Source organism: Coregonus clupeaformis, chromosome 9, assembly GCF_020615455.1.
Source record: "Coregonus clupeaformis isolate EN_2021a chromosome 9, ASM2061545v1, whole genome shotgun sequence".
Taxonomy (NCBI): Eukaryota; Metazoa; Chordata; class Actinopteri; order Salmoniformes; family Salmonidae; genus Coregonus; species Coregonus clupeaformis.
The window spans coordinates 22,754,970-22,779,886 of record NC_059200.1 but is presented as its reverse complement, the minus strand read 5'-3'; the positions used below and the strand labels follow the sequence as shown (position 1 = coordinate 22,779,886).

Genomic DNA, 24,917 nt, shown 5'->3' with positions numbered 1-24,917 from the left:
ATTTGTTGGTTTTTGTTTGTCCACCTGCCTCTTGAGGATCTGGGGAGTTTCCTGGCCATGGACCCAAAATGTCGACGTTTTGTTCCCCGAGCCACTTAGTAATCTCTTTTGCAGTATGGCAAGGTGCTCCATCATGCTGGAAAAGGCATTGGTCGTCACCAAACTGTTCTTGGATGGTTGGGAGAAGTTGCTCTCGGAGGATGTGTTGGTACCATTTTTTATTCATGGCTGTGTTCTTAGGCAATGGTTGATTTAGGTGCAATCTTACTCGCAGCAATATCCTTGCCTGTGAAGCCCTTTTTGTGCAAAGCAATGATGACGGCACGTGTTTCCTTGCAGGTAAACCATGGTTAACAGAGGAAGAACAATGATTTCAAGCACCACCCTCCTTTTAAAGCTTCCGGTCTGTTATTCTAACTCAATCAGCATGACAGAGTGATCTCCAGCCTTGTCCTCGTCAACACTCTCACCTGTGTTAATGAGAGAATCACTGACAAGATGGTCCTTTTGTGGCAGGGCTGAAATGCAGTGGAAATGTTTTGGGGGGATTAAGTTCATTTTCATGGCAAAGGGGGACTTTGCAATTAATTGCAATTCATCTGATCACTCTTCATGACATTCTGGAGTATATGAAAATTACCATAATCAAAACTGAGGCAGCAGACTTTGTGAAAATTAGGATTTGTGTCGTTCTCAAAACATTTGACCACGACTGTACAGTATTGGGCCTATGTGAATTCGAACTTATTTTGAAGCACATGTTGTGCCCCAGAAACTAATATGTAACACTGTAAATACATTAGTTTATTATAAAAGCTAAAACGTTGACATGAATACCTGTCATTGAAATGACAAAGTCATTTGTGGAATATTAGGTTTCTACATTGTGTAAAAGCACTATTTTCCTATTCAGATGCATTCCATAGAAATTGTACACTGTCTCTTTAAAAACGTCAAGTTTTTGCAAGTGATCTGTCATTGAAAAGATCTGTCATTCATTCATTGCTATGATCATTGATCTCCTGAAGAAGCTATCCCTTTTCCTTTCTCTCTGTGCCCCAAATGTTTGTTTACTGGTAAAGTTACCAGGTTGTTAGCTAGCTAGCCAACGAGGTAACATGACTGAACAAGAAAGTAATAAAGGAAAATATATATATTTTTAAAGGATATGTAATTTATGTATGTATGTATTTATGTAAGTATGTATGTATGTATATGTGTGTGTATATATATATATATATATATATATATATATATATATATATATGTATTTGCAAAACATATACGGGGGATTGGAAGTGATACAGACAATTACATTGATGGAAGCTACAATCTATCTGCAATATTAGAGCTGATCTATCCCCTAAAAAAAAAGTGTAAACAAATGGTGAATCATTTGAATCACGTCATAACATATAAGGTCCAGAGTTTTACCTGGTTAGGTTACCAGATCAGGAAAAACTACGGGCCCCAGAGTATTTTTTCTGCCACACCTGTGGTGCCATCAGACTGTTGAACAGACATCACTAGCCTGCTACCTGCACGGTACTCTACCCTGTACCTTGAGATGAATGCCTCATGTATAAAGAGACACTGGTCACGTCATATACTGTTTATAAACTGTTGTTTACTCACTGTGTAAACTGTGTTCTCGCCATAGCTCATCCTAATATACATACTGCCTACTATTTTATTTTCCAAATTCTATATTGTCTATACACACCACGTATTTATAATTTGTTGTTCTGACATTTCTTGATTTCTTGTTTAGATTATTTGTGTATTTGTATTGTATTTGCTAGACATTCTACTACACTGTTGGAGCTAGTAACATAAGCATTTCGCTGCACCTGCTATAACACCAGCAAATCTGTGTACGTGTCCAGTAAACTTTGATTTGATCTGTTTTTGTGTATCATGATGTTGACTGTATACGGTATGCTCATAGTGGTGTGGATATGGAGGAGCGAGAAAAGTGCCTCTGTCATTTCCTGTTGCTGTCAAACAAAGGAAGAATTCGTAGGGTACTTATTTTTGTTAGCATGTTTCTGTACACAGTTGTAATGCTTTGGCTTGCATCTTTACTCAGAAAGCGATCTTGAAAAGGTTGGTGACCACTGCGCTAATGTGTGAGAAACAGCATTGAAAACTTATTGAAACATCTTTAAGCAGCAGGGGAGGCTAGAGCTGATCTGTCATCATGTGTCATCATGATTCTTTCTAAGCTGAACTCACGGGCGGTCAAGCCATGTCAGGAAGTCATGCCTCTCAGATGGCTGACGCTGGAGCCACTCCACAGAGCTATGATGTCATAGTTCCTCTCTCTTTCACACACACACAGGTGTTCATGCTCCATAATTCTTAGAGAACATTAATGTGTGTGTGTGTGTGTGTGTGTGAGAGAGAGAGAGGGGCTCTTAGATATACAAGGCTCCCGGAGCTACAGACTGTGTTAGAGGTCCTCTGAAGTTCCTCAGAGTTGGATGGTGCGTGCAGACCAAAGCCATGTGAAGACATTATCATCTGACATCACTGTACTGAAGTCTCAAGGGCTTTACAAACCAACCCAGCAATGAGGGAAGTGTGTGTCTGGAATACACATAGAGGAGAAATCATCGTCATGCTCTGTCTTTAATGTACTGCCAATGCTGAACAGTGAAGACAGGGATAAAGGAAAGGCATCATGGGTATAAGGGTGATTAGTGTTTGTGTATATCTCGTTCAGGTTTTGTGATTTCAGGTTCTCACACTATGGCAAAGTTCACACAGTTCACACACTTCAAACAATCACACTCACACACACACACACAGCGAACGAATGTGCACGCTATATGGAACAGAACATATGTGTATTATTTTCTGTCAGGTCATGAACAGATCATTTGGCTGGCCTGGGTTGCTTCTGTGTTGCAGCTTGACCAAGAAAACAATGATTTATATTTGAATAGTGCTGAAGTACCGCCCTGGTTTGTTTGAGGGAGAAAACAACATCTTAGTTCCTGGCAGTAGTATCTTTTGGGCTCCTGGTGTACTGTGTGACCATGTGTTGGAATAATCTCCATGTAATGAAACATATTAGGGAAAAAAGACAAGTTTCTCCCGTAAAGTGTTTTAAATAACAGCCATTACTCTCTGGTGGGCTGGAGCAGGTGTGACGTCCAGTCATCTAGCGACCCCAAGGTTGTGACCTCCTGTGACCCCGGTCCCAGGGGTCAGGAGCCTCAAGAGACCCACCTCACATAAAAGTACTGGCAGTAGTGGAGAAGGTCTACGTGTGTTTTCCACTTATCTACATGTTGTGATTCACATTTCACATCTGACTGTTACCTTTTTCAAAAACATCCTTATTCACTATACAGTGCAATTTTTTTTTACTAGATCTCTATGGGCCCGGGTCAAAAGTAGTGCACTATATAGTGTCACGATCGTCTAAAGGAGCGGACCAATGCGCAGCGTTGCGAGTGAACATGATGACTTTTATTAAATACAGCAACCACGAAAACAACAAATGACGATACGTGAAGTCCTCTGTGACACCGACAGAACATAGAACACTGGAACAATACCTTAACTTGGAACAATAACCCACAAAACAAAGGTGAAAACTGACAGTTTAAATATGGCTCCCAATCAGAGATAACGAGCCGACAGCTGACACTCGTTACCTCCGATTGGGAGTCATTGACTACAACATACAACCACCTAGAAAAACAACCCACAGACCTGCAAACATAGAAATACACCCGACAGAACTACCAACATAGAAAAACACCCCAAATCCCCAACAAAACAACATACACTCTAGCTCACATACAAAAGTCCTAGAGCCAGAGTGTCACAGTACCCCCCCCTAAAGGTGCGAACTCCGGGCGCACCAACATCAGGACTAGGGGAGGGTCTGGGTGGGCGTCTGTCCACGGTGGCGGCTCTGGCCCCGGTCGTGATCCCCACCCCACCACAGTCACAACCTGCTTCGGTAGCCTCCTCCCAATGACCACCCTCCAACTAACCCCACCTGGACTAAGGGGCAACACCGGACTAAGGGGCAGCATCGGCCTAAGGGGCAGCACCGGGATAAGGGGCAGCACCGGTATAAGGGGCAGCACCGGAACAAGGGGCAGCACCGGGCTAAGGGGCAGCACCGGACTAAGGGGCAGCACCGGACTACGGGGCAGTACCGGACTAAGGGGCAGTACCGGACTAAGGGGCAGTACCAGGCTAAGGGACAGCACCAGGATAAGGGACAGCACCAGGATAAGGAGCAACACCGAGCTAAGGGGCAGCACCTGACTAAATGGCGGATCCTGGCTGGCTGGCTCTGGCGGATCCTGGCTGGCTGGCGGATCCTGGCTGGACGGCTCTGGCGGATCCCGGCTGGACGGCTCTGGCGGATCCTGGCTGGACGGCTCATGGCTGGCTGACGGATCTGGCTGCTCATGGCTGACTGACGGATCTGGCTGCTCATGGCTGGCTGACGGATCTTGCTGCTCATGGCTGGCTGACGGATCTGGCTGCTCATGGCTGGCTGACGGATCTGGCTGCTCATGGCTGGCAGACGGATCTGGCTGCTCATGGCTGGCTGACGGATCTGGCTGCTCATGGCCGACTGACGGATCTGGCTGATCCTGTCTGGCGGAAGGCTCTGGCTGATCCTGTCTGGCAGAAGGCTCTGGCTGATCCTGTCTGGCAGAAGGCTCTGGCTGATCCTGTCTGGCAGAAGGCTCTGGCTGATCCTGTCTGGCGGAAGGCTCTGGCTGATCCTGTCTGACGGAAGGCTCTAGCGGCTCCGGTCTGGCGGACGGCTCTGATGGCTCATGGCAGACGGGCGGCTTTGCAGGCTTAGGGCAGACGGGCAGTTCAGGCCCCGTTGGGCAGATGGCAGACTCTGGCCGTCTGAGGCGCATCGTAGGCCTGGTGCATGGTGCCGGAACAGGAGGTACCGGGCTGAGGACACGCATCTCAGGGCTAGTGCGGGGAGAAGCAACAGGGCATGCATGGCCCTGGGGACGCACCGTAGGCCTGATGCGTGGTGCCGGAACTGGAGGTACCGGGCTGAGGACACGCATCTCAGGGCTAGTGCGGGGAGTCGGAACAGGGCATGCTGGACCCTGGGGACTCCCATAACGCCTAGTGCGGGGAGCCGGAACAGGGCATGCTGGACCCTGGGGACTCACCTCACGCCTAGTGCGGAGAGCAGGAACAGGCCGGGCGGGGCTGGCGACGCGCACCGTATCCCTGGTGCGAGTGGCCGGAACAGGCCGGGCCGGGCTGGCGGCGCACCGTATCCCTGGTGCGTGGAGTAGGAACAGGCCGGGCTGGGCTGGCGAGCGCACCGTATCCCTGGTGCGTGGAGTAGGAACAGGCCGGGCTGGGCTGGCGAAGCGCACCGTATCCCCTGGCGCGTGGAGTAGGAACAGGCCGGGCTGGGCTGGCGAAGCGCACCGTATCCCTGGTGCGTGGAGTAGGAACAGGCCGGGCTGAGCTGGCGACGCGCACCGCATACTCTGGTGCGTATGGCAGGAACAGGCCGAACCGGGCTGGCGACGCGCACCTTACACTTAGTGCGAGGGACCGGAACAGGCCGTACCGTACGGGAACACACACTACTGGCTGCACCTCGGGACTAGGAACGGGCCGGACCGAACTGGTTACACACCCCAGTACCTCACGCCGTGCCTCAACACCTTCCTTCCCTGCTTTACCCAGTAGCCCCCTTGACCTGGTAGCCCACTGAATCCGTCCCTTCTCTGCCTCCGTCAGCCCCCTTAACCTGGCAGCCCTCTGACTCTGCCTTGTGGCAGCCTCCTGCTGCTCCGTCGCCCAAGCCATGTGCCCCCCCAAAAAAATTCTTGGGGTTGCCTCTCGTCCTTCCGACGTTGGCTCTGCCGACGCCGTTGCTCCTCTCTCCGTCGCCTCTCCTCTGTTTCGCTCCATGGACGGCGATCCATGCCATCCAGGATTTCTTCCCACGTCCAGGACCCTTTACCGTCCAACAGTTCCTCCCATGTCCAGACCCTTTGCTCCTGGACGCGCTGCTTGGTCCTTTTTTGGTGGGTTATTCTGTCACGATCGTCTAAAGGAGCGGACCAATGCGCAGCGTTGCGAGTGAACATGATGACTTTTATTAAATACAGCAACCACGAAAACAACAAATGACGATACGTGAAGTCCTCTGTGACACCGACAGAACATAGAACACTGGAACAATACCTTAACTTGGAACAATAACCCACAAAACAAAGGTGAAAACTGACAGTTTAAATATGGCTCCCAATCAGAGATAACGAGCCGACAGCTGACACTCGTTACCTCCGATTGGGAGTCATTGACTACAACATACAACCACCTAGAAAAACAACCCACAGACCTGCAAACATAGAAATACACCCGACAGAACTACCAACATAGAAAAACACCCAAATCCCCAACAAAACAACATACACTCTAGCTCACATACAAAAGTCCTAGAGCCAGAGTGTCACATACAGGGAATAGAGTGCCGTTTGGGACTGATGGACATAGGGTCCCATGGAACTTACTCTGGTAATTGTTACCATATTGGGCCAGTTGTTAAGAGATGTACCTTCTGAGGTTTTCTGATAGATGGCTGTTTACATTTACATTTTACATTTTAGTCATTTAGCAGACGCTCTTATCCAAAGTGACTTACAGTTAGTGAGTGCATACATTATTATTAATTATTATTTATATTTTTTATTTTTTCATACTGGCCCCCCGTGCTGTTCTGTTCTATTCTATTCTGTCCTTTTCTTTTCTATTCTGTTCTGTTTGGTTCTGTTCTGTTGTGTTCTGTTTGGTTCTGTTCTGTTTGGTTCTGTTGTGTTCTGTTTGGTTCTGTTCTGTTTGGTTCTGTTCTGTTCTGTTGTGTTCTGTTTGATTCTGTTCTGTTCTGTTTGGTTCTGTTCTATTCAGTTCTGTTCTGTTCTATTCTATCCTGGAGAGGAGGGAGGGGTGGACTGGGAAGGAGAGGTGGGGAGGAGGGGTGAGAAGTGGGAGGAGGACTGTGGGAGGTGGAGGAGGTGAGATTACATTATCTTCACTTTAGCACAACAACATGAACAGCAACTGTGGGAGAAAGGCTAGAGAGACGCTAGAGAGATGCCAGGCACCAGCTACAGCAACCAGGGCCGTTAGGTTCACAAACAAACACCAGCTCTGAGAAAAGAAAAGAAGCTCCGCAAAGCTCTTGAGGGGAAGGAAAGTCAAGTTCTTCAAATGTCAAGATATATTTAGGCTAGTAGACTTTTTGTGTTTGTTTTCTTATGACATTTATGGAATGCTTATGGAATTTATGGAATTCTTATGGAATTTTCTGATTAAATGTAATAATCTGGTTATGGAAAATTGTTGTTCTGGTGTGTCTTGATTGTGTTAAGAGTAATCATTTTTTACACAATGCTTCAATGCTTTGACAGAGAACTCTGTCCATGGTACTCTGGTGTTCTGGTGTTCTCTGGTGTTCTGGTGTTCTCTGGTGTTCTGGTGTTCTGGTGTTCTGGTGTTCTGGTGATCTCTGGTGTTCTGGTGTTCTGGTGTTCTCTGGTGTTCTGGTGATCTCTGGTGTTCTGGTGTTCTGGTGATCTCTGGTGTTCTGGTGTTCTCTGGTGTTCTCTGGTGTTCTGGTGTTCTCTGGTGTTCTGGTGATCTCTGGTGTTCTGGTGTTCTCTGGTGTTCTCTGGTGTTCTGGTGTTCTGGTGTTCTCTGGTGTTCTGGTGTTCTCTGGTGTTCTGGTGTTCTGGTGTTCTGGTGTTCTCTGGTGTTCTGGTGTTCTCTGGTGTTCTGGTGTTCTGGTGTTCTCTGGTGTTCTGGTGATCTCTGGTGTTCTGGTGTTCTCTGGTGTTCTGGTGATCTCTGGTGTTCTGGTGTTCTGGTGTTCTGGTGTTCTGGTGTTCTCTGGTGTTCTGGTGATCTCTGGTGTTCTCTGGTGTTCTGGTGTTCTGGTGTTCTGGTGTTCTGGTGTTCTGGTGTTCTCTGGTGTTCTGGTGATCTCTGGTGTTCTGGTGTTCTCTGGTGTTCTCTGGTGTTCTGGTGTTCTGGTGTTCTCTGGTGTTCTGGTGTTCTCTGGTGTTCCAGATGCACTATCAACACCCCACTAAAAGAAACACACACACACAGGATCAGAGGCTGTCAGCAGATACACAAGGCCCCTGAGGGGTGTGTGCATGTGTGTGTGTGCATAAATGTCTGTGTGCGTGTGCGTCTGTGTGTGCGTCTGTGTGTGTTTCTGTGTGTGCTTCAGCCCTGCATCATCTGTGCACCAGGCCTCAGAGCAGTGATCAAACTAGCCCCCCACCCCCTCTCTTTCCTCTCACCCCCAGCAGCAGGGGGCCAGACCTATCCATCACTGTGGCATCACACTGAGATGATGTACAGGCTGCACGGGGCACCTCGTTCACATTAACCACAGTCCTCAGCTATGGCAGGGCAACACGCAGTCCACTGCACCGCCATGTTGTTCTTCTTCAAGACAAATGTTTTTTTCTAAAGAGTTTCACTTTCGGACCAGGGGAACCTACTTGCAAAGTATTTAGACATTCTTCATGATGGATCAACCTGGCTTATGTACATGCCCCTGAACTTTGACCCATGGAACCCTGGAAAAGTTAGCTAGTTCAAGTTCACACAGTTCCTACACTGAGTTATTACTGTATAGTTACAGTGACTTCAGAAATTATTCACACCCCTTTACTTTTTCCACATTTTGTTGTTACAGCCTTAATTTAAAATAGATTAAATTGAGATTGTGTTACTGATCTACATACAATACCCCAAAATGTCCAAGTAGAATTTTTGTCCAAGCCAGAAACTGAACATGCAATGCGTTCTCTCTCTTCTGAGAGAATTCTCCCCATCGTCTATCTCTGTGCTGTGCTTAGCAATGTTACTGTGTAGAACCGATCATCATACACTGTGTTTGTGATGATCGTCCCATGTCCTCCATCAATTAATCTAAAGAAATTATGAATAACCAGACACTGATGATTTACGGTTGATGAGAAGCACATCTATTTATTAGCTCCCCTGTAGCTCAGTTGGTAGAGCATGGCGCTTGTAACGCCAGGGTTGTGGGTTCGTTTCCCACGGGGGGCCAGTATGAAAATGTATGCACTCACTAACTGTAAGTCGCTCTGGTTAAAGAGCGTCTGCTAAATGACTAAAATGTCAATGTAATAATAATGTGGGTTAGAAATGTACAATTGATTGTTGCTGATCATCTGTCAAATATGAGAAACATGTATTAGAGTTTGGCGCGTCGGCATATGGTTTGGTGCCGACACCCATTGTTGTGCGTTTCAGAATCAGAATCACCTTTATTCACATAGTACATTTACACAGTCAGAATGTTACTAGGTGATATGGTGCTGCTAGTGATAGACAACATAGTCAGAATGTTACTTGGTGATATGGTTCTGCTAGTGATAGACAACATACTCAGAATGTTACTTGGTGATATGGTTCTGCTAGCGATAGACAACATAGTCAGAATGTTACCTGGTGATATGGTGCTGCTGGTGATAGACAACATAGTCAGAATGTTACTAGGTGATATGGTGCTGCTAGTGATAGACAACATAGTCAGAATGTTACTTGGTGATATGGTTCTGCTAGTGATAGACAACATACTCAGAATGTTACTTGGTGATATGGTTCTGCTAGTGATAGACAACATACTCAGAATGTTACTTGGTGATATGGTTCTGCTAGTGATAGACAACATACTCAGAATGTTACCTGGTGATATGGTGCTGCTAGTGATACACAACATAGTCAGAATGTTACCTGGTGATATGGTGCTGCTGGTGATAGACAACATAGTCAGAATGTTACTAGGTGATATGGTGCTGCTAGTGATAGACAACATAGTCAGAATGTTACTTGGTGATATGGTTCTGCTAGTGATAGACAACATACTCAGAATGTTACTTGGTGATATGGTTCTGCTAGTGATAGACAACATACTCAGAATGTTACTTGGTGATATGGTTCTGCTAGTGATAGACAACATTTGGAGACAGAATACAGATAGAGGAGTTTAAACAAAGTTTGCATACATGATATACAACTAGGTAGAGTGAACATAGAGCTGTAAGAGAATGAGCAGATATACACATGTACAGTGGGTATACCTGTGGAGGCTGCTGAGGGGAGGACAGTTCATACACTATATATACAAAAGTATGTGAACACTCCTTCAAATGAGTGGATTTGGCTATTTCAGCCACACCCGTTGCTGACAGGTGTATAAAATTGAGCACACAGCCATGCGATCTCCATAGACAAACATTGGCAGTAGAATGGCCTTACTGGAGAGCTCAGTGACTTTCAACGTGACACTGTCATAGGATGCCACCTTTCCAACAAGTCAGTTAATCAAACTTCTACCCTGCTAAAGCTGCGCCGGTCAACTGTAAGTGCTGTTATTGTGAAGTGGAAACATCTAAGATCAACAACGGCTCAGCCGCAAAGTGTTAGGCCACACAAGCTCACAGAACGGGTCCGCCGAGTGCTGAAGCACGTAGCATATAAAAATTGTCTGTTCTCGGTTGCAACACTCACTACCGAGTTCCAAACTGCCTCTGGAAGCAACAGCACAACAACTGTTTGTCGGCAGCTTCATTAAATGGATTTCCATGGCCGAGCAGCCGCACACAAACCTAAGATCACCATGCACAATGCCAAGCGTCAGCTGGAGTGGTGTAAAGCTCGCCGCCATTGGACTCTGGAGCAGTGGAAATGCGTTCTCTGGAATGATGAATCACACTTCACCATCTGGCAGTCCGACGGACGAATTTGGGGTTGGCAGAAGCCAGGAGAACCCTACCTGCCCCAATGCATAGTGCTAACTGTGAAGTTTGGTGGAGGAATAATGGTCTGGGGCTGTTTTTCATGGTTCGGGCTAGGCCTTGACTGGCCTGCACAGATGTCTGACCTCAACCACATCGAACACCTTTGGAATGAATTGGAACACTGGCTGCGAGCCAGGCCTAATCGCCCAACATCAGTTCCCAATATCCTGCACGCTTCCTTGCCCTGGAGTCATGCAGGACCTCGATGGGGAGCAGGTGGTAGCAGATTACCCTATCTCCAGACCGGACAATGCGTTGCAGTTTGCCCTTGTTGACAAACACAAACAGAGCCCCAGGACAGCAACACAATTAGACCCAACCAAATCATGAGAAAACAAAAAGAGAATTACTGACAAAAAAAAAAACTGACAAACTAGAATGCTATTTGGCCCTAAACAGAGAGTACACAGTGGCAGAATACCTGACCACTGTGACTGACCCAACATTAAGGATAGCTTTGACTATGTACAGACTCAGTGAGCATAGCCTTGCTATTGAGACTGGCCGCCGTAGGCAGACCTGGCTCTCAAGAGAAGACAGGCTAAGTGCACACTGCCACAAAATGAGGTGGAAACTGAGCTGCACTTCCTAACCTCCTGCCAAATGTATGACCATATTAGAGACACATATTTCCCTCAGATTACACAGACCCACAACGAATTCGAAAACAAACCCAATTCTGATAAACTCCCATATCTATTGGGTAAAATACCACAGTGTGCAATCACAGCAGCAATATTTGTGACCTGTTGCCACAAGAAAAGGGCAACCAGTGAAGAACAAACACCATTGTAAATACAACCCATATTTATGTTTATTTATTTTCCCTTTTGTACTTTAACTATTTGCACATAATATGGCATATGAAATGTCTTTATTATTTTGGAACTTTTGTGAGTGTAATGTTTACTGTTTTTTTTTAAATTGTTTATTTCACTTTTGTTTATTATCTATTTCACTTGCTTTGGCAATGGAAACATATGTTTCCCATGCCAATAAAGCCCTTAAATTGAGAGAGAGAGAGAGAGAGAGAGAGAGAGAGAGAGAGAGAGAGAGAGAGAGAGAGAGAGAGAGAGAGAGAGAGAGAGAGAGAGAGAGAGAGATGAAACGAAACGAAACCTGGACACATTTAATAGACTAACTGGGCCTCAGAGAGAGAGCTCCTGGTCCATGCCAACATATGTCGCAGACTCAGACTATCCTTCTCATTAGAGAGCAGAGCACTGTGCTGCTGATGTCTCTCAATTCTTTCCCTGACCACCACTGCCTGCCAACTGATTTAGGATCAGTTTTACCACAGCCTGAAATGGGTTAGTGACCACTGCTGCCCGGGAAGGATAAAATTCTAGCCAACTGATTTAGGATAATTTTTTTATCACGGCTCACCGCCAGCCTGAACTGAGTTAGTGACCACATCTGGCTCGGAGGGTCAAACACCAGACGCTGACTTAGGATCAGTTTAACCACGGCTCACCTAACCTGAACTGAACTGATATGTAAGATTAATGTCAGGTTGCTCCACTTAATGGCTCCCAGACCTGAAGTTTTATATTTTGTCAAGTGTGGCTGATCACACTTCTAACACTGATTGGGGATCAGTTTTACGGTTATGTCTGGCTAACAGGCCTGTAGTGCTGATTTAAGGTGGGCTTTATTGTGGCTAAGCATGGCTGACAGGTCGGGGGCGACCACAGACGTGACACAGAAAGGGTGTCGGTCTGGTTGGGATATCTCAACCCACATCAGAGGAGGACTGGATTTCATCTGAAACATGCTGAAAGGATTTGAGTGCCTCTCACTGGGAGTGTTTAATCACTTCTAGACTGTGTTTGTGGTGTGGCCCTATCACCCTGTAACATGTATTACCACTGTGTGGCCCTATCACCCTGTAACATGTATTACCACCGTGTGGCCCTATCACCCTGTAACATGCATTACCACCGTGTGGCCCTATCACCCTGTAACATGTATTACCACCGTGTGGCCCTATCACCCTGTAACATGTATTACCACCGTGTGGCCCTATCACCCTGTAACATGTATTACCACCGTGTGGCCCTATCACCCTGTAACATGTATTACCACCGTGTGGCCCTATCACCCTGTAACATGTATTACCACCGTGTGGCCCTATCACCCTGTAACATGTATTACCACCGTGTGGCCCTATCACCCTGTAACATGTATTACCACCGTGTGGCCCTATCACCCTGTAACATGTATTACCACCGTGTGGCCCTATCACCCTGTAACATGTATTACCACTGTGTGGCCCTATCACCCTGTAACATGTATTACCACCGTGTGGCCCTATCACCCTGTAACATGTATTACCACCGTGTGGCCCTATCACCCTGTAACATGCATTACCACCGTGTGGCCCTATCACCCTGTAACATGTATTACCACCGTGTGGCCCTATCACCCTGTAACATGCATTACCACCGTGTGGCCCTATCACCCTGTAACATGTATTACCACTGTGTGGCCCTATCACCCTGTAACATGTATTACCACCGTGTGGCCCTATCACCCTGTAACATGTATTACCACTGTGTGGCCCTATCACCCTGTAACATGTATTACCACCGTGTGGCCCTATCACCCTGTAACATGTATTACCACCGTGTGGCCCTATCACCCTGTAACATGCATTACCACCGTGTGGCCCTATCACCCTGTAACATGTATTACCACCGTGTGGCCCTATCACCCTGTAACATGCATTACCACCGTGTGGCCCTATCACCCTGTAACATGTATTACCACTGTGTGGCCCTATCACCCTGTAACATGTATTACCACCGTGTGGCCCTATCACCCTGTAACATGTATTACCACCGTGTGGCCCTATCACCCTGTAACATGTATTACCACCGTGTGGCCCTATCACCCTGTAACATGCATTACCACCGTGTGGCCCTATCACCCTGTAACATGTATTACCACTGTGTGGCCCTATCACCCTGTAACATGTATTACCACCGTGTGGCCCTATCACACTGTAACATGCATTACCCCAATGTATTATTTCATTATGGGATGTATAATGACTTACTTCTCCATCCAATGTCCAGACGATGGATCTGAGATTGGCTGTTCTGGGAGGCACCTCATGGTATATCTGTGTCTCTGGCCGTGCCTGTACTTGCATCCCAAATGGCACCCTATTCCCTATGTAGTGCACTACGTTTGACCAGAGCTTTATGGACTCTGTATAGTACACTACATAGGGAATAGGGTGCCATTTGGGACACAGACTATGGCTCCTGTTTACAAGCCACATTGGAGATTGCAGAGGAAGCTCATCATGTTTATCTAGCACCCCAAAACAAAATAGATGCTCCCAAAGACAACAGAAGCTGATAATAACCAGCCATGATATCCGTGCTGATGCTCACGGACGCATTCAAAGTCAGGACAGGACAGAGAACAGCTCCCTAGAAAAACAGTTGCTCCCTAAGAAAACAAAGAGTAATGACCCATCACATCCATCCAGTCTGGTCTCGGGGACATAGAGGCATTCACACTCTGGTCTGGTCCCAGGCTGTTTAATATACTGGTTAGGGTATTCAAACTCAGGACTGGACAGAAGTAACCTCGTCCCCAGGCTAATTGTGTACGGAACATACTTGCTTCTGAGGTTGGGGAGGAAGTGTCTGGCGCACTAGACTAGGACAGGATGTGGTGCATAGAAAACAGAACCTGATTATGACTAACCAAGTCCAGTCTGGTCTGTACTGTAAGGGCATTCATGGATGTGGTGCATAGAAAACAGAACCTGATGACCATGACCACGTCTAGTATGGTCTCATCCCAGGGACGTAGGGGCATTCAAACCTACAGGTAACTTACAAAATAAAGGAAACACCAACATAAAGTGTCTTAATCGGACGTTGGGCCACCAAGACCCACCAGAACAACTTCAATGCACCTTGGCATAGATTCTACAAGTGTCTGGATGCAACATCATTTTTCCATGAGAAAGTCCATCATTTGGTGTTTTGCTGATGGTGGTGGAAAACTCTGTCTCAGGCACCGCTCCAGAATCTCACATAAGTGTTCAACTGGGTTGAGATCTGGTGACTGAGACACACACCCTTTAAACCCCTATGCTCCTTTGAGACACCTCTTTCAAAGTCACTGAGATCTCTTCTTCTCGCCATGGTAGTCAAAACAATGGGAAACTGGGCATTTTTATACATGACCCTAAGCATGATGGGATGTTAATTGCTTAATTAACTCAGGAACCACACCTGTGTGGAAGCACCTGCTTTCAATATACTTAGTATCCCTCATTTACTCAAGTGTTTCCTTTAATTTGGCAGTTACCTGTATGACAGCACAGAGAAGTTGCAAAAGAAAACATGCACGTCTGGTCCTCTCTGATCTTGCTCTCATACTGATGGGTAAAACTCAAGACGGGTCAGAGTTGTTGCAGAGAGACTTCATTTGGAGAAAGGGTAGCGGTGTTCAAGTGGTTGTTGTACAGACAGCGTAATACGTTTTATAAGAGGCCTCTGTAAAAGACCAACAGAATATGCTGCAGACAAAGTAGATGAAGCACTGTGAATGGAAAGTGGCCTGGAAGTCTTACAGGGAGCTTGGTAAGGAAGGCCTGTGACTAACTGGCTGCACGTGGACTGTTACAGTGGAGTGCAGTACAGTATACTGGTTCTTCTGTCTGTTTCTGTTTGTCTGTGACAAATACATAATGGACCAGTGTTAAGGCTTCTTGCATGGCGCCGTGTCCAACTCCAAGTGTAGGATAAAGTGAATGTGTACTCCCACAGCTGATTTCCATACTGTAGGCATCAGTACAGTATGCTTTAGTGATGTTTGGCTGTGGGATGCTCAATCCTCATCACTAGAGGACAAGTCTGTGTTGTGTCCAGTATTTATCCTGTGTGTGTGTTTGGTGGTCTTTGTGTTTTGTATCTCCCCCCTACTACTCTGTCTCTTGGCCCATGTTGCAGTGCTCTGCTAATCCTCACATCCCCCTTACAAATCCAGGAATTGATTTGCTCGGAGGAATTCCATGGCACACTAAAAATGAAAAGTGTCCTTGTTGGCGGAAGCACAATGAGACGTTCATAGTCTATATTTAGATATTTAGTGGCTCTGTAGTTCACAGTAGCTAAATAGCAGACTGGGGATGTCTGGTGAAGATGGCATTGTCTTGAAGGGGTCAGATGTTAGAGGTCAGAGGTGGCAGAGGGGTCTCTTAGCATTCTATGATGACATTCCTCTGTCTTCTATGAACACTGGAAGGGCTCTCTCTCTCTCTCTCTTTCTCTCACTCTCTCTCTTTCTCTCTCTCTCACTCTCTCTCTCTCTCTCTTTCTCTCTCTCTCCCTCCACTCTTTCTCTCTCTCTCGCTCTCTTTCTCTCTCTTTCTCTCTCTCTCCCTCCACTCTTTCTCTTTCTCTCTCTCTCGCTCTCTGTACAGTGGTTATGATTTCCTTATTGTACTTCCATCCCACTGCCTTTTATATTCTATACAGTTCAATTCAAAATGCTTTATTGGCATGCTGAACATTACATTTGTATTGCGAAAGCAACAATACACAAAAAAAACAATTTAGGAACATTTAAGAGACCACCCATGGAACTTGTAATAACAAAATTGTACTAAAAGTGGGAAAAGTAACCAGTTTATCATCCTGATTTTCTGCAGCTGACTTTTCAGTGCTTCTTGTTTGTGTAACATATTGTGTAAATATTTATGTTTTCGATTTTTCCTGCTTGCCAATAACTTCTTTGTGAGGGAAGATCATTGGCACTCCAAAACCACACAATTTGTTTACATGATTCTCGTTAATGGTCCAATGCAGCCATTTTGATCTAATTATTAAATCATTTTTGGGTAACAATTAAATATCTCACTGTGATTGTTTTCAATTAAAATGGTCAAAAAGGAACAAAAATCGCTTCTTAGCAATTTCTCAAGCAAGAATTTAGCTAGGACTGTCTGGGAGTGTTCTAAGTGAGGAGGGGAAAACTGAAAATTAGCTGTTATTGGCAGAAAGGTTTGGAACTCTCTTTCTCATTGGTCTATTAACAAATTTACCGCATGGTGATGTCACCAGGAAGGCCAAAACTCCATCCCACCAAAACAGGCTGAAATTTCAGGCGTTTTTTTCAAACCGCTCTTACACTAAAAGGGCATTATCATCATTTTCACAACCTCATAGTGTGTAAATATATATAAAACACATGAAAATCACATTTTTGACTGCATCCAAATCTTTTCTCCAATAAAAGTGTTTGTTTGCTCTGTAGTAACAACAGTTCTCTTTTCTTGCAGTGTTGCTACCGTGTGTGTTGTCGTTTAATGTGGATGACAAGAATGGGCTGACGTTCAGTGGTCCGCTGGAGGACATGTTTGGATACTCTGTCCAGCAGTTTGAGAACAGTGAGGGGAAGTGGTGAGTCCATTCGTGTTATCATCCACGAGACCTGGGTTCACATAGTGTTCGTTCTCTTTCAAATAATTTAGCTGCACTTGATTAAGCTTGCCTGGTTCCATGGAATCAATGAAATAGTCCCAAAGGTTTAAACAGCAAACCCCACCCATCTGGCACTCCAGGCAGGCTCAATGAAACACTGAAAGTCTTTAAAGAGAAAACAAATACTATCTGAACCCAGGTTTGTGATCATACACTCTGACACTTGACACTGGCCATGTCTGAATACCATTCTTGCGTTCTAAATAGTAGCATTTTAGGTATGCGAAAATATAACATTTTATAGTATGTGACATCTCGAAAATCAAGTATGCTTTCAATTCTAGGATGTTATACTAATTTAGATGATTTGGGCTTTTCATCTAGTAGAATTCACTGCACACTTTTGAGGAAGAGAATGGTCTTTCCATTCTCACCTGTGTTTGACAACACCCATTATACATACATTTGTTCAAACTTTTACCCTAGCTTCTCACCCGCACGTCTGGTCCCTTATATAATTCAAAAAGTGTTCCCATATCATACTAAATCTCCCTTTCCTCTCCTGTCATTTTGTTATCATTGATTCATAAGATGCGGTCTCCACCATGACTTTGAGCCAATCTGTTGATTTCGGACTATCTGCACTCTTCCAGTTACATAGTATGAGTCTAGCCGCAGTAAGAAACCCCACTGAGGCAAGACCACACTCTTCTTTGCTAACACCTGGTGGTAAAATAGATATATCCCCTAATAAGCACAGCTGTGGGGACTCTGGGATAGGCTGCCCCACCCATTCATCAAGCTTTTTAAGAACCTCCTTCCAAAAAGGGAGCACCATGGGACATTCCCATATAGCATGCAAAAAGGTACCTACTTCCCCCTTGCATTTCCAGCATAAATTATTTTGCAATAAACCCATTTTATGGAATCTAACTGGGGTCCAGTAGTATCTATGAACAATCGTATGTGTACATTTACCCCTTGTATCCCTGGTACACCAGCCTACATTGGAAACATTTTCCATACATTCTCCTCAATGTCACAATTAAGATCCCTCTGCCAAATCAACCTTAAATTCTCACAATTTCCATTTTGTGCATATGAGACTATTTTATAAAACACTGAAACAGAGTGTGATATTCCTGGTAACATGAAATATTGTTCTAACAAGTTTTCATCACTCTAGAGGTTAATACTCATAGGAGACCCCATGCAGCTCCTTAGTTGTTATTATTTCCAGAAATCTCCCTTATCTGGCAAATTACATTTCTCCTTCAGGACCTGATAGGACATAAGCACTCCTTTCTCATATAGATCCCCTAGTGCATGCAGGCCTTGTCTAAGCCATACCTCCCAGATAAATGAATGTTTTCCAATGTAAACTGATGGGTTGTGCCATGTGGAAGAATATTTTTGTTTATACTGGAAAATTCCAAGCATCTATGAATCTTAACCCATACCTCTCGGGAATGTTGTAGGATTGAGTCATTCTTTGTGATAAGGCCTCAATAGGCTTAAACGAGGCTGTGATAGACCTCTCAATCTGAGTCCATCCCAAATTGGAATCATAATTGCCCCAGTGTCTGGCCAATTTGGCTACTTCAAATTATATGTTGTATAGTTCTACATTGGGTAATGCTAGTCCTCCTTTATCCCTTGGAGCATATAACTTGTTCACATTTATTCTGGGTTTTTTCCCATCCCAAAGATAATCCTTAATAATTTGATTGTACTGCTTAAATAGGAAGGGAGAATTGGTCACAGGGAGCATCATGGACACATCATTAAACTGTGGTGCCACAACCATTTTAACAGTATTTATTTTGCCCCATAAAGTAAGATTAACCTCTAACTGCCTGTAGCTCAGGACATGAAGTAAGGATATGCATATTCTTGATAACATTTTAAAGGAAACACTTTGAAGTTTGTGGAAATGTGAAATTATCGTAGGAGAATATAACACATTAGATCTGGTAAAAGATAACACAAACAAAAAAACATGCATTTTATTTTAATTTCATTTTTTATCATCTTTGAAATGCAAGAGAACGGCCACAATATAATATTGCAGTTTAGGCGCAGTGTGTGTGCAAAGTTTCAGATTGATCCAGTGAAGCATTGCAATACTATACTATTTTGTATCAAGTCTGCCCACATGTGCTGAATTGGTCAATTGATACATTTTCAAGTACATAACTATAGAGAACATACAAAAATGATATGGTAATACAAAATGTCATACATGATGGATCATTAGCTTATACACTAACTTTCACACATCTAGATGGCCGGGCGGGGTGGGTGTGGAGCTAGAGACAGCAGGGGTTCAAACTGTAGAACGTAGTTCCTACATTTGAATATAAAAATGGATTTTATCAAACAAAACTATGCTACATTTTATCTCTGGGACCCTTAGGATGACAAATCAGAGCAAGATTACTGAATGTAAGTACATTATTTTCAGAGGTAAATATATCAAACCATTTGCCGTGCTAAGTTTTTTGTTGTTGTGCACTATCCTCAAACAATAGCATGGTATTACTTCACTGTAATAGCTACTGTAAATTGGACAGTGCAGTTAGATTAACAAGAATTTAAGCTTTCTGCCCATATAAGACATGTCTATGTCCAGGAAAGTTTGCTGTTACTTACAACAGTCATGCTAATCACATTAGCGCACGTTAGCTCAACCGTCCCGTATACGGGACACCGATCCCGTAGAGGTTAAGCAACCTCCATTTATCAAGATTATTCTTTATTTTTTGTAGTAGTGGCATCATATTAATTTGCATAATATTCTGTAGTTCGTTGCTCAGTCTTATACCCAGCTATTTCATCCCTGATGGCACCCATTTGAACTGAAATGAAGTAATTGCAACAGGAGGACATAATTTGGATACAGGCATAGCCTCTGACTTCTGCCAATTAATCTTATAACCAGATATCTGTGAGAACATGTAAATTGTGTTCAAAACCAAAGGGATTGATGTGGCCGGTTCCCTACTAAGTAACAATATGTCGTCAGCATATAAAAACAGTTTATGATCTCTGGCACCTCCCATCACTCCTTTGATTCCTGAATCAGCTCTGATTGCTGCTGCCAAGGGCTCCAAAAATTGTAAAAAGGAGAGGTGAGAGGACTGCCCTGCTGGGTTCCCCTCTACAAATTAAAAAAGGAAGAGATTTTTAAGTCATTTAGCAAACACTCTTATCCAGAGCGACTTACAGTTAGTGAGTGCATAAATTTTTTCATACTGGCCCCCCGTGGGAATCGAACCCACAACCCTGGCGTTGCAAGCGCCATGCTCTACCAACTGAGCTACACGGGGCCCCAGAGATCATACCATTTGTGAGGACTACTGCTCTTGGATTGGAGTATAATACCTTAACCCACTTGATAAATCCAGGGCCAAAGCCAAACTTTTCAAGGGTATATGTCAAAAAGCCCCACTCCACCCTATCCAATGCCTTCTCCGCATCTAGGGAAATGGCTGAAGCAAACATCTAAGATAGTCTGTGGAGGTTCTACTTTTTACAAATCCCACCTGATCTTTGTGAATAATATGAGGTAGAACCTTCTCCAGCCTCATGGCTAGTACTTTGGAGAGCACCTTAAAATCAACTCTGATTAAACTGATAGGGTGAAAACTCCCATGGTCAGTGGGGTCTCTATCCTTCTTGATAATTAATGAAATTAGTGCCTTATTAAAGGTGTCGAGTAGCTGCTCCTGTGTTTAATATATATATTTTACATTTTTAGTCATTTAGCAGACACTCTTATCCAGAGCAACTTACAGGAGCAATTAGGGTTAAGTGCCTTGCTCAAGGGCACATCGGCAGATTTTTCACCTAGTCGGCTCGGGGATTAGAACCAGCGACCTTTTGGTTACTGGCACAACGCTCTTAACCACTAAGCTACCTGCCGCCCATTATGATAGTACAATTTTTGATAGCTGGTATTACAAAACAGGCATCTTTTTGTTTCAATTGTCTAGCCAATAATTTACCTGTTTTTTCACCACTTTCATAAAAGTTTGTCCTCAGCCGAAACATTGCGTGTTCAGCCTTTTTGTTACAGATCTCATGTAATTGAAACTTCAGATCACAGACTTGTTTCAACAGTGACTCAGTATTTTTATTGGAAAACTCTTTTTCCAACTCTTTAATTTGAGACCCTAGTTTTTCAACTCTCTCTATCTTCCCTTTTCTTTCTACTGGTGTGTGCTATTATTTTACCCCTAACAAAAGCTTTAGAGGCCTCTCACAACATACTAAATTTATCAGTGGAACCAATGTTTGTTTGAAAAAAACACTTGAGGTCTGTCACGATCGTTGAGAGACGGGTCAGACCAAGGTGCAGCGTGGTATGCGTACATATTATTTAGAACTGATAGACAAAACAACAAACGTGACGTCCAATGGGCTATACTCACAACAAGCCTAACAGGAACACAAACAAGATCCCACAACTAAGGTAGGCAACCAGGCTACTTAAGTATGATCCCCAATCAGAGACAACGAGTGACAGGTGCCTCTGATTGGGAATCACACCCGGCCAAACATAGAAAGATCAACCTAGATCTACAACATAGAAATACACTAACATAGATCTCAACAGAAAACTCACACCCTGACCCAACCAACAAGAGTTCTCTCGATCAGGGCATGACAAGGTCTTCATTGATGGAAGATGAAATGTTCGTCTTGGAATAAGGACGTCTTCATCCTCCCTCTAATGCTTTTCTTAGCCATATCAGCCTCAACTGCTATACATAATTCCACTGTTGCGTGGTCAGTCAAAGCAGTAACCCCTATTTTACAATCTATCACCTCTTTAGTCATACTCTTGGAAATTAGGAAGTAATCTATCCTGGAATGACATTTATGGTTATGTGAATGAAATGTATATTACTTCTCTCTAGGATTGACAAGTCTCCATATATCTACCAGACCCAGATCCCTCATTAATAGGTGTATCCCTGCTCTGTCCCTTGGTACAGTTTTAGAATAAGTAGTTTTATCAAGGATACCATCTTGAACCTGGTTAAAGTCTCCCGCCACCACTGTATTGCCACCAATGATTTCCCCCATGACCTTATTAACCTTATGGAAAAACCCAGGATCCTCCTTGTTTGGTGCATAAATATTACACATATTAACCTTATTACCATTTACCAGAACCTCAACACAAATCATTCTTCCTTCCTCATCCTTATGATGCTTTAACATGACAAAATAGTTTACTCCAATTGGGGAAGGGGTGGTGGGGTTGGAAAGTAATAAAGGGAAATATATTTAAAAAAAGGATATGTATATATATGTATGTACAGTGAGGGAAAAAAGTATTTGATCCCCTGCTGATTTTGTACGTTTGCCCACTGACAAAGACATGATCAGTCTATAATTTTAATGGTAGGTTTATTTGAACAGTGAGAGACAGAATAACAACAAAAAAATCCAGAAAAACGCATGTCAAAAATGTTATAAATTGATTTGCGTTTTAATAAGGGAAATAAGTATTTGACCCCTCTGCAAAACATGACTTAGTACTTGGTGGCAAAACCCTTGTTGGCAATCACAGAGGTCAAACGTTTATTGTAGTTGGCCACCAGGTTTGCACACATCTCAGGAGGGATATTGTCCCACTCCTCTTTGCAGATCTTCTCCAAGTCATTAAGGTTTCGAGGCTGACGTTTGGCAACTCGAACCTTCAACTCCCTCCACATATTTTCAATGGGATTAAAGTCTGGAGACTGGCTAGGCCACTCCAGGACCTTAATGTGCTTCTTCTTGAGCCACTCCTTTGTTGCCTTGGCCGTGTGTTTTGGGTCATTGTCATGCTGGAATACCCATCCACGACCCATTTTCAATGCCCTGGCTGAGGGAAGGAGGTTCTCACCCAAGATTTGACGGTACATGGCCCCGTCCATCGTCCCTTTGATGCGGTGAAGTTGTCCTGTCCCCTTAGCAGAAAAACACCCCCAAAGCATAATGTTTCCACCTCCATGTTTGACGGTGGGGATGGTGTTCTTGGGGTCATAGGCAGCATTCCTCCTCCTCCAAACACGGCGAGTTGAGTTGATGCCAAAGAGCTCCATTTTGGTCTCATCTGACCACAACACTTTCAACCTGTTCTCCTCTGAATCATTCAGATGTTCATTGGCAAACTTCAGACGGCCCTGTATATGTGCTTTCTTGAGCAGGGGGACCTTGCGGGCGCTGCAGGATTTCAGTCCTTCACGGCGTAGTGTGTAACCAATTGTTTTCTTGGTGACTATGGTCCCAGCTGCCTTGAGATCATTGACAAGATCCTCCCGTGTAGTTCTGGGCTGATTCCTCACCGTTCTCATGATCATTGCAACTCCACGAGGTGAGATCTTGCATGGAGCCCCAGGCCGAGGGAGACTGACAGTTATTATGTGTTTCTTCCATTTGCGAATAATCGCACCAACTGTTGTCACCTTCTCACCAAGCTGCTTGGCGATGGTCTTGTAGCCCATTTTAGCCTTGTGTAGTCTACAATCTTGTCCCTGACATCCTTGGAGAGCTCTTTGGTCTTGGCCATGGTGGAGAGTTTGGAATCTGATTGATTGATTGCTTCTGTGGACAGGTGTCTTTTATACAGGTAACAAGCTGAGATTAGGAGCACTCCCTTTAAGAGTGTGCTTCTAATCTCAGCTCGTTACCTGTATAAAAGACACCTGGGAGCCAGGAATCTTTCTGATTGAGAGGGGGTAAAATACTTATTTCCCTCATTAAAATGCAAATCAATTTATAACATGTTTGACATGTGTTTTTCTGGATTTTTTTGTTGTTATTCTGTCTCTCACTGTTCAAATAAACCTACCATTAAAATTATAGACTGATCATTTCTTTGTCAGTGGGCAAATGTACAAAATCAGCAGGGGATCAAATACTTTTTTCCCTCACTGTATGTGTATATGTATGTGTATACATACATATATATATATATATATATATATATATATATATATATATATATATATATATATATTTTGTGAGAGAAAAAAACATATGGGGGATTGGAAGTGATGCAGACAATTACATTGATGGAAGTTACAATCTATCTGCAATATTAAAGCTGATCTACCCCCTAAAAAACAAACAAAAAACATGACAAACTGCAACTTTTTATGTACTAAAATTGCAACACCATGTTTTTTGCTTGAAAATGAGCTATGAAATACCTGCCCAACCCAATCCCTTTTCAATTTAGCAGCCTCTGAATCAACCAAATGAGTTTCTTGGATAAAAGCTATATCAGATTGTTGGGATTTGAGATAACATAAACATTTCTTCCTCTTAATAGGATTCTGTGAACCGTTGATATTCCATGAAATTATATTTGTATATGTTTTAGACATTTATCAAACCTTGCATATTGGGTGTTAGAATTATATAGAAAGTCAATCATTTTCGGTGCTGTCATGCTATCAGATATTACAACCTCAACCTTGGTCGCGCTAAAAACACTTGCACGAGCCAAAAACCTAACGACACAATACAAAACACAAAACAGTAACAACCACCCCACCCCTCTCCCCCTGTTTTTCTACTTGAAGAGAAAAGCCCTCCCTCA

General features: G+C 44.0%; 1 protein-coding gene and 1 non-coding gene across 2 annotated transcripts in view; both read left to right on the top strand.

Annotated features, from left to right (window-relative positions):
• Nucleotides 1-24,917, top strand: part of LOC121573486 (integrin alpha-1) — a 94,567-nt gene that overhangs the window by 13,158 nt on the left and 56,492 nt on the right. The window contains exon 2 of the mRNA XM_041885522.2: nt 17,176-17,296. Within this exon, the coding sequence (XP_041741456.1) occupies nt 17,176-17,296 (121 nt within the window). The remainder of the gene's footprint in view (nt 1-17,175; nt 17,297-24,917) is intronic.
• Nucleotides 9,037-9,111, top strand: trnat-ugu. Its single transcript has one exon. It is a non-coding gene; the product is annotated as a tRNA-Thr (tRNA).